The sequence below is a fragment of the Nesoenas mayeri genome (genome assembly GCF_963082525.1).
Source record: "Nesoenas mayeri genome assembly, chromosome: 10".
Lineage (NCBI taxonomy): Eukaryota > Metazoa > Chordata > Aves > Columbiformes > Columbidae > Nesoenas > Nesoenas mayeri.
The window spans coordinates 18,097,264-18,107,574 of NC_137560.1; the positions used below are offsets into that span (position 1 = coordinate 18,097,264).

A 10,311-nucleotide genomic window follows, 5' to 3' on the forward strand; every position below is an offset into this window, starting at 1 on the left:
GATCCGGGCCAGAAAACATCCCGGCAAGGACGAGGGCGGCGCGGGGAAGCTGGCAGCGAGCTCCCGGCCCCGGCTCCGCAGCCCTCTTTTATCCTGCCCGAAATCATCTCGTTTACAGAAAATATTTGTTTGCACTATTAGTTGGTACTGGAGTTAATTACTCAACGTGTGAGCGGGGAGTAATATGGATAAAAGCAGCCCCAGTGTTTATTGTGTGGGTGAGCTGTTGAGCGGTGCTTGAATAAACTGCAATTAGGGTTAGATAGAGATTAATTAACATGTGAGTGGCAAGGTGTAAAATAGTTCCCAACCCTCCACTCAGTATAATCTGCAGGCGAGGAAAAGAAGTTTGTGGAGGCTAATTAAATACTTTGCTAAAGCCGGCGAGCCCCGGGAGCGAGCGGAGCGGAGCCGCCGCCTGCCCGCTGCCCGGCGGAGGTGCGGGCTGGGCGGGCAGCTCTGCGCGGCTCCTCAGGGCTCAGCCGTGCTCTCCCGCAGCCCATCCACCGGACTAGGCTTGTGCCGATACCTGTAGCTCTCCGCAGTCCCGTCCCACCCTCTCCCGCAAAAAGCGGGGCGGTTTTCCCCTCCCTTGCACGGTGACCCATTATAGCCAGGTGGGGAGGATGGAACGGGCAGGGCTGCGAAACGCCAACACCTGATGCTCCAGTCGGGGACTCCCCCCACCCCGCAAGCCGTAAGCGGGGTGTCCGCCGGCCCGGAGCGCAGCCCCGGGACAGGGCGCTCCCCTCCACCCGCGGGAGCCCCGGGTGAAGTCGCCGCTTTCAAAGTTTGTTTCTGGAGCGTGTTGTGGTTCGCAGGTGAAAAAGCCTGTCTGCAAACAGCCGGCAGCGATCTGCCCCGGCGGGGAGAGGAGGCGCGGCTTTGTCAGCGCTGCACAAAACCCCCGAATTCCTCCAAACTTTCTTAGGCGTGCTAGGGAGGCGGAAAAAAAAAAATAGGGGCCTTTTCATTGCTTGCTTTACCTCTGGCCAGGCTCAATCTAAACCCTTCGCTCTCCCCCCTCCTCCCCCGGATAATCCTCCCCTTTATTTTAGAAACACACAAAACCAGGTTCCACGCAGCGCTATAGTGGCTACAAGTGAAAGAGAATTGAGCGCCCTGAATCGCTGGGGGAAAATTGGTTGGGCTGAATAGCCCCGGCAAGGGACGGGGCGGCTAATCAGGGCCGGGAAGGTGCTGCCGCTGCAGCCGGGCCCCCCTAAAACAGGTGGACACGAGGCTCTCTCAATTACCGCGTCCTTGCATCTGAGGTTTCTGCAAATCCTCCCCTCCCGCATCAAGTCGATTTAATTAGAGAGAGGAAGGGAAGAAACCCCGGCATCCAGGCACTATAATGTTGCGTCGCCTTTTTTTTTTTTTTTGGGGGGGGGCGGGGGTGGGCACGACCAGGGCTAGAAGGGAAAGGAAGAGTCACACGGCTGCCCCCCGGGGAAGCGGGTACCTTTCAGGGGCGACAATTCGCAAGACTCCCGTTCGCAGCACACCGGTCCTTTCTTTTTTTTTCTTCCTAAAGCAGCGAAAAACCAGCCCCGGACTCGACTCTCTCCCCGTTTATTTAAGGCTAATCACCAGCTACCCTGAGAGGGGAGGGGGTGGAATTAAACTAAGTTTAATTAACATTAATACACTGTCCTAATTAATGGGTTGGCTATTAATTTATACATGCTGGGGAGGCTCGCAGATAAGTGACAATTTATTAATTATCTTCCAGCTCGGTTGCAACGGAGCTGATTGCAGATGGGTTGCCAAAATAACCCGAGCATGGTTGCGTGGTAGTTGTTTTAGGGAAAAAAAAATTTTTAAAAAAAAATCATTCTCCCCCTTCTTAAAAAAAAAAGAAAGAAAGAAAAAAAAATCCTCACGCTCACTCGGAGTGGCTCTTCTAACCCCAGCGAGAACTGGAGCACTCTTTTCCACCCAACTTGTGAATCGCACTTGCCTTCTAATTTGCCACATGCAAAACGATTCCTCTGCTTTGCAAGTTGCTTTTTAAGAAGGGAGAGAGAGAGGAAAAAAAACAGCTCGCACACGAGCGATTTGTGCGTCTTAAACTGGAAGGAAATTGTGCGTGGAGGGAGGGGGGGCTTCTCTTCCTCTCTCTGCCCCAACCCACCGCGCTCCAGCCCGGCGCCTCGGCTCGGGGAAGATCCATGGTGGCATCCCCATGTCATTCTGCTCGAAGTGACTTCATGTGATGTCAGCTTTAAATGTATGAGACCGTGATCTGATGCTCAGGAAGATGTTTGCTACCAAAATGTGACTGTGGCCACACCGAGCTGCTTGGATATGTCTCGCCGACACTGAGTAAAGGTAAGGGGTCCCAAGGCGAGCCCCGCCGCCCCTCGCCGTGCCCCCGCCCCACATTTCCCGCACCGCGGCCATCGGTGGGGCTGGGCTGGGTGGCATTGGGCTGGGGGAGGTTTTTCTTTTTCTTTTCTTTTTTTTTTTTTTTTTAATACTAACAAGGTCTAGCTTGCATGTTACTTTAGCGTGTTCCGCTTAATGAGCAGTAATCTGGTACCCTACGTGCCATTGTTCTTGGATATGTTCATTTGAATGTAAATAGGGAGGGGGTGCCGGGGGGGGCGGGGGGGGAAGAACAAGGTGCTTATTAAATTGATTTGTCTCCTGGCTTTTCTGGAATGCAGAGCCGAGAGCGGGAGCGAGTCGCTGCTCACACCAAGTTCCCGCACGGCGGAGCGACATGGCGAGCTCAGGGTCGCTGGAGACGGTCATGCCTTCCTCCTGCCCCCGGCACGACGGCAGGGCCGCTGCCGCTAACCCCTCCAAGACCCTGGCCTTCTCCATCGAGCGGATCATGGCCAAGACGTCGGAGCCCAAGCCAGCCTTCGAGCAGAGGCACGGCGGGCCGGAGCCGGACCCGGGCAAGAAACCGCTGAGCCTCTGCTCACCCCTGCCCTGCGTGATCCCTATCCCGCCGCTGGGCTACGAGGTGCCCTCCAAGACTCTGCTCAACTACTCGGAGCTGTGGAAGAGCAGCCTGCGGGGCAGCGCGGGGCTCTGCAAAGCCAACTGCGGCGTCTGCTGCAAGGCAGAGCTCGCCCTGGGCCAGCCCAGCGGCCGGCTCATCAAGCCGCAGGTCATCCACCAAGCAGGGGCCGTACCGGCCGCTCCCCGCTCCCTCTACTATTTCAACTACCTGGACGCCGCGTACCACCCGGCCGACATCCTGCACGGACAGCTCTTCCCCGCCGGCCTGCTGGGCGCCCCGCCGCCGGGGGGGCTCTCGGCCCACCAGAAGCTTTTCCTGCTGGAGAACGCCAAACTGGCGGGGCTGGCGGCCGAGAAGCTGCCGCCGCCACCGCCCTTCGCCCACAAGGAACGGCTGCCGGGACACCTGGACCAGGTGATGAAGGAGGCGGCAGCGGCGGAACGAGGCGGCCCCCCCAAGAGCCACACCAAGCTCGGGGGCGGCGGCAGTGGGGCGGCGGAGGGCAAGCCCAAAAACTTCACCTGCGAGGTCTGCGGCAAGGTAAGGGGGGCGCCGGCATGGGGGGGATGGTGGGGGGCGGCCGGCGGCCCCGCCGTGCTTGACCTCGCCTTCCCGGCGCTTCCCCGCAGGTGTTCAACGCGCACTACAACCTCACCCGCCACATGCCGGTGCACACGGGGGCCAGGCCGTTTGTGTGCAAGGTCTGCGGGAAGGGCTTCCGCCAGGCCAGCACCCTATGCCGGCACAAAATCATCCACACCCAGGTAGGTGGGGGGCAGGCGGGGTGTGGGAGGCGGCGGTTCCCCACCTGCTTTCCTCGTAGTCCCCCTGACGGGCTTCTTGCCCTCCGGTACAGGAGAAACCCCACAAGTGCAACCAGTGCGGGAAGGCGTTCAACAGGAGCTCCACGCTCAACACCCACATCCGCATCCACGCCGGCTACAAGCCCTTCGTCTGCGAGTTCTGCGGCAAGGGCTTCCACCAGAAAGGTGAGCCGGGCCGAGGGCCCCCGTGGGGCCCTCGCCCATCATTAGCGGGGATTAAACGCGGCGAGCCCTGCCCGGCTGGGGGAGAGAGGGGCACGGGCAGAGCCGCCGCCGCCGCTCCCAATTACTTTCCCTCTAAGCCGGGCCGCATCGCCGGGGACGGCTGACGGTTCTCCCTAAATGCTTTTTAAATGAGAGGTGCCGGGCCTTGGTCCTAATCCAGAGCCCTCCATTTGCCGCGGGTCACCGGGCTGACCCTGCGTCTCATTTGTGCCGTGCCAGTTGCGCGCTGCTCCACGGTGACACGGACCGAGTTTGACAAGTGGGACGGGGTGCAGGGGGGTAGACACTTCCTAAAGCCCCCACCCGTCCTTCCCTACCTTACCTGTGCGCCGTGCGGCCCGGGCACCCTCGGGTAACCCCCTTTTCCATCTTTTTCCTCTGTCGCAGGCAACTACAAGAACCACAAGCTGACCCACAGCGGAGAGAAGCAGTACAAGTGCACCATTTGCAACAAAGCCTTCCACCAGATCTATAACTTGACTTTCCACATGCATACCCACAACGACAAGAAGCCCTTTACGTGCGTCACTTGCGGGAAAGGATTTTGCAGAAACTTTGATTTAAAGAAGCACGTCCGAAAGTTGCACGACAGCGTCTCCAGCGCTCCGCCGCCGCCGCCGCGGGACCCTGGGCGCAGCGGGCAGAGCTAAGGGCCCGGCGCACATCCCCACTCGGACCTGCTCCACCAGGCCAGCACTATTTATCCAAATCAGCCTTTGGTTCTCTTGTCTTTTCCCCAGCGAGCTCAGCCGCCGGTAGCAAGCGATCCCGAGCCGCAGTTGTATATAAGAGGAATCTTATTTAACGGCGCGTTGCACCGCCGGAGCGGGCCAGGAGGGGCCGGGCTGGCCGCCCCCCACCCGGCGCCAGGACAGCGCTCTTTATACGTGTCTGTAAATCTCCATTTTAAATGTACGCTCGAATAAGTGAGGAATATATATCTATATATATCTATCATGGGACAATAAACCGGCCCTTCACAGGTGTCTCATTTCCCACCTCGGCCCCGGTCGAGCGGGGAGAGGGCTCAACGGCGATATCCCCCGTGTAAACGCAGCTTGCGGGGGCTGCGGCAGCCGGGCCTATCGCTCCAGGGCCCAACGAAGGCCGTGAGCCCTAGAGGAAACAAAACGAGGGCGGGAGGGAACCGGGCGACTTTAGAGGGCTGCTGCTCCCCGGGAAAAGGGCAGCGCCGGTGTGGGACCCGCCGGTCCCTGCCGCTGCGCGAAGGGCAGCTAGAAGTTTCCTAGTACCGCTCTCCGGGGTCGGTTCATTACCGCATGTTTAAGCCGCTCCTGAATGACTATCTTTCCCTGCATGCAGATGAAATGATCTCACGCTTGCTTTCCGAGTAATGACCCAAATTAAGAGAGAAAACACAGACCCTTCAAACCGCATTACATTAATCTAATCACTCCCAGCAGGCCTCAGAAACTCTTTTTGATCAGAATATGGATAATCAAGCACTTGGATTACACTAAATATTCCCTTCTCATCTCCCCCCTTCCCTCACTTCTAATATGCAAGTGTCTATTCCGGCCACGTCGTTAGGAACAATATTATTCTAGCGGAGAGAGGAGATTGAGCCGACCGTGGCTGTGCGTGCTACTCGGGCCGAGCTTGCCAATGAAGAGGGGAACGAGAGACACACCAAAATGCCTGGGGACGACGTAATGGGGAGTTCACCTTTCTCCGCTTAATTGAGTGGTTAAATGGTGGGAGGCGAGGACGACCACAGATTGGCGCCGAGCGCAGGAACGGGAGGCGACCCCGCGCTCCAGCTTTCTGGATTCATTATTCGGCTACGCTGCTCCGCGATCCCCGCGGAGCGGGCTGGGGCCGGGGAGCTGACAGGCCCCGTACTCCCGCTGGAGGGACGGGGGCAATTTCGGAGTTTCTCGGGGTTTGCATTTTTAAGAGCCAGAAGTAGCGGTTTGATGTTTCGGGTCAGGTGAGGAGCGGGAAAGTATGTCCAGTGATCCTGGCAGCAAGGAAAGACAGTGCCAGAATTTGTTAAAGGATTTTTGGGAGAGATTTAGGTTAAAAGAAAATTTAAAAGGACGGGGAAAAGAAAAAAAAAAAGGCAACACTCGTCGGCCTCAGTCACTGCTTTGGAAAACTTTGGGTGGGAGAAACCGTCCCCCCAGCGAAGGGGCTGTAGCTCAAACCCTTGCAGATGGATCGCGGCTGCAATCCGCCAGCCGAGCCCGGCTCTCCCGCCGCCGGCACAGACGGGGCGGGACATCCCACGGGTTGGGGGCAGCAGGAAGGGACCCCTCTTCGGGAGGGCACTGTGCGGAGGGAGGCCACGGCAGGACGAGGTCCCGGAGGAGGGGAGCGGAGCGTGCGCAGCCCGAGGAGCCGGTCCCACTGCCAGGTCCGGGGGAAGCGGCGCTTCCCCCGCACCTCGGGCACCGAGAAGAGGTCTGGGCTGCCAACCGGGTGCCGAAAGCAGGAGCCAGGTGCGGCTGCGGGCTCCACAGACAGCGAGCAGGCTGCTTCCCCAGCTCTCTTGATGATGCGAGAGCAGTGCGAAACCCGCTCCCGGGAAGGAAATTAAGGAAGCGCGTTCCTCTCTCACTTTTATAAAAAGCGACGTTGTTTACAGAGCCGTCGGGCGGGGGGCGGGAAGCATCCTCGTCACGGCTGAGGGCATCCTCGGGGCACCCTGACGGGCCGCTGGGTGGGTTTGGTCACCTCGCCCCTCCCAGGGGGCAGCGGGCAGCCCTTCCCGGGCCGGGTGTCGCTCCGGCTTTCCCCCGACCTCGGACGCACTGGGAAGGGGCCACCGCAGCGCGCTCACCACCGGCCGGCCCCGGGCCCCCCCTCGGGATCTCACCCGGATCCCGGCACACACAAGCCGCAGATCGCGGGGGAGGGGCGGCTCTGTCAGACACACACACGCCAGAGACTCCAATTATCTTCTCCCTCACAAGATGTTTCTGCTGTCCACGACTGCTCACACTTCGGCACTCTTGCCAGCAAGCCTCAATAACAACACAAAACCCGCACAAAAACCCCTCTCCCGGCGCCGCAGCCGCGCACACAACAGATTGAGCGGTGCCGGTGCCTCGGGGGGAGGGTTAGAGGTGCCTCCGTGCAGAGAGAGACGTGCCAGCGCCGCCGGGCTTTCCCCCTCGGCCCGCCCGGCCCGACCCGCCGCCTCCCCGGGACCAGGCGCACCCAGGTGCGTCCCGCCGGGCACCGGGAAGCGAACAACCTAAAGGCAGCTGCGTTGCCCTTTTCCCTGCACTCAGCTCTCCAAACGTCTGAGCAACCAGTTTGCTGCTAGAAACATGTTAATTGCCAACGGAGCTCATTAAGGCATGCACATGCAAAACACAGCGAGAGAGATTAAATGGACAAAAGCGCAATAATGAACTGTCAACAATCGGACCCATCTACACGACCAGGAGCACTCAAGAATGAGGCATTTAGAGGCAACAAAGGATTGTCTGGGACAGGAAGAAAGGACGACCTAGACTTTTGTTTAGTCAACACAATTGATTACAAATGAGAGATTAACAGGATAGCTTCAGAGTTTTTTTGAAGGAGGCAGAAGAGAAAAGTCCAATTAAGTGCACCGAATGTTAACTACATTGATTTCCACGGCCAGCCCTAGAGAAATTCTCATTAAACCATCCCTGGCGATCCCTTTTGGAAAGTAATTTGTCTCCCTGATGGAGCAGAGAAAGGGAGCCGTGTAAAGAGAAAGAAGCGCTAGTTCTTGGCACAATGAGCTTAGGAGACACACTGGAAAGAGCCAAAGGGGGAGTTAATGAGCATCTGACAAGCCGCTTGGACCCGGGCCTGGAGAGCAGCGATGAAAAGATGGAATTGGCCAACAACTATTCTTTATATCAAACATAAAAAGGCCAATCTGAAACAGGGCTGCTCAAAGCTGGTGGGGAAGAAAAGAAAGGCCCCCACTGGGGGGTGGAGTGGAGGCCTCAACTGCCCCATTGGGACGGAAGGAAAAAAAAAGGAAAAAATGCGCTGGCATGTCCCTCTCCCGATCGAGCGGAGCGCCGGACCTCGGCACCTCTCCCGGGCGGGGCACGTCCGAAGGGTCCCGACAACCCCGCAGAGGTAAATCACCCAGCAGCCCAAATCGCAGCAGCCCTGGCTCTCCCCGAGGCAGTGCACCCTGAAACTCGCCTTCCTCCTCCCCGGGGCTGCATTCGCCCACCTGCACCGAGCCCTCCCGCTGCCCCGGGCTGCGGCCTCCCCGGGGGACCGGGCACTGCGGAGCGCAACGCAAGGCAATGCGCCTCCTCTCCCCTCATGTAGACACAGCTCGCTCCGAGGCTCTTAAATCAGATTACAGCTCGTTAATAACAATTTTGGCTTAAGTATATGTTGACTTAGGTTTAGGGATGGCTTAGCACTTTCGCTTAAGTCAACACTACGGCTAAATTGACACATGCCTTCTCCAGCCCGCCGGGTCCTCGCGGATGCCCAGGTGCCCGCAGGACTTGGCCTTTTCTCGCTTTAAGCCGTTTTAAGGAACTATTTGAATTATTTTTAAGCGAGTCCGCCGGGCCTCGAGTGTGCCAGCCCACCCCCGCGTGTTGCACACGAGGGTCTTCGCCAGGCCCCGCCACCTCCCAGGGTGGGGACATGGCTATTCTTCCGTTCTTAGAGTCCTTCCCCAGCCCCCGACGGCGCAACCCGTGCCCACTCCCTAATACCTCTCCACCTCTCTCCTCAAGCCCCCTCTACTAATACAAATTTGGAAGCCCCAGGAGCCGGGGCTGCGCTGCTATCCGCGCCCGAGCTCTGCAGAGAGAAGAAGGAGCCAGAGGCAGCTGCGCCCGCAGCCCAGGGAAAGGCGGCCCGGCGGAGGCATAGCCCTTCGGCCAGTACCGATAGCGGCCACGGCGAGTTACCGGTTCCCCGACCGCCTTTGACCCCAGAAACAACCGCATGCAGAAGGGCCAGCGAGGGGGCAGGTGGAGCCCGGGGCTGTGCAGGCAGAGGGGACGAGCGGCCCTCGGGTTGGAAGCGGGGCTGCTTAGTGACACGCTCACCCTACACCCTTCCTCTCCCAAGGGCTCCTGAAGGCAGATTTCACACCATGGTCAGCTTTGCCCCAAACTATTCGCGTTCCTACCCCATCTTTTGCCGTAACCCTCCCCTTCTTCTCCCGAACCACCAGCCGTGCCACTCTCCAGGGCAGCCTTGGTGTTCCAGCACCTAACACCATCACCAGGGGGCTTCAGTAAAGACACATAAAGAGGGGGAAAGCTCCCCACTTACCATCTTGCCTCTGTTGTCCTCCCTAATTCTCCAGGCGACCCTTCTCCACCATTGAACCCCGCTCCTGGTTTACTCTCACCACTAACCCTACCCAGGCAAAACCCACAGGCTCATGTTATTCGTATTTTTATAAATGTTCTCTTGCAATTGTTTAATTGATTGAATCACAGAAAGGTGCGCTCGACACGTGCCCTCAATTTAGAAAGAAAAAGAAGTGGAGCGAACATTTAGACTTCCGTGCTTTCTGTTTAGGAAGAGGCTACCTTTCCCTGTCAGGTGGACCGCGGGGATCCCTTCTGCTCCCTCCCGCCCCTCGGCTGCGCTGAGCGTGCTGAAAGTCAACGGTGCTCTTAAAATCCGTAAAGATCTACTTTAAAGTGACTGGTAAGAGCGTTTAGTCACGGAAAATCCTTGATGTCCCTAGTGGGGATGGGGAAAAAATGCTGTCCAACAAGGATCTCAGAAAAAGCCTCTGGTCCCAGAGTTTATAAACCTGAAACAACACCAAACTTGACTTTTCCTATCGATATTGCATCTTTGCCGTTTTCTACCTTTGCAAAAGAGGCAGGCTAACGAGTAACTTTAAATGCGATCTGGTCCGGAGACAGGAGAACTCAGATCTGATGGGGCAGGGACTGGGCACCTCCCCGGACCCGCAGCGCCGCAATTCGCCTCTCTTGGCCCCTCGCGGAGCCTTTGGGGGCACCTCCGATCCCCTGCGGACCACCCAGCCAGCGGGCGAGACAAACAAACGGAGGCCCAGCAGGTTCGGAGGACTCTGCGGCGCTGCCCCGGCAGCACGGAGGGGCGGCCCCAGCCCCGGAGGGAACGACAAAACCCTCGCCCAAATCCAACGGGCCCGGGCGCTTTAAACCACCTGAAAGCCAAATATCTGCCCAAATCAGCGCCGCTGCTTCGGTGCAACGGGAACGTTTGTCCTTCGAAGGGCGCAGGCGTTTTAAATCGCACAGAGAGCATCTGAGAGGTCCTGCAATCGCGTTCCCAAAGTCCCGCTAACTGTCTGGT

At 58.3% G+C, this 10,311-nt stretch overlaps 1 protein-coding gene across 1 annotated transcript; it reads left to right on the forward strand.

Moving 5' to 3' along the window:
* Positions 1-1,988: 1,988 nt before the first annotated feature.
* On the forward strand, positions 1,989-4,676 carry FEZF2 (FEZ family zinc finger 2; the record flags this gene model as incomplete). The annotated part of the gene is made up of 4 exons (XM_080350412.1): positions 1,989-3,517; positions 3,607-3,741; positions 3,834-3,966; positions 4,414-4,676. Exons 1-4 carry the CDS (start codon positions 2,729-2,731, stop codon positions 4,674-4,676), a joined length of 1,320 nt encoding a protein of 439 aa, XP_080206538.1. The 5' UTR covers positions 1,989-2,728.
* Positions 4,677-10,311: the final 5,635 nt, after the last annotated feature.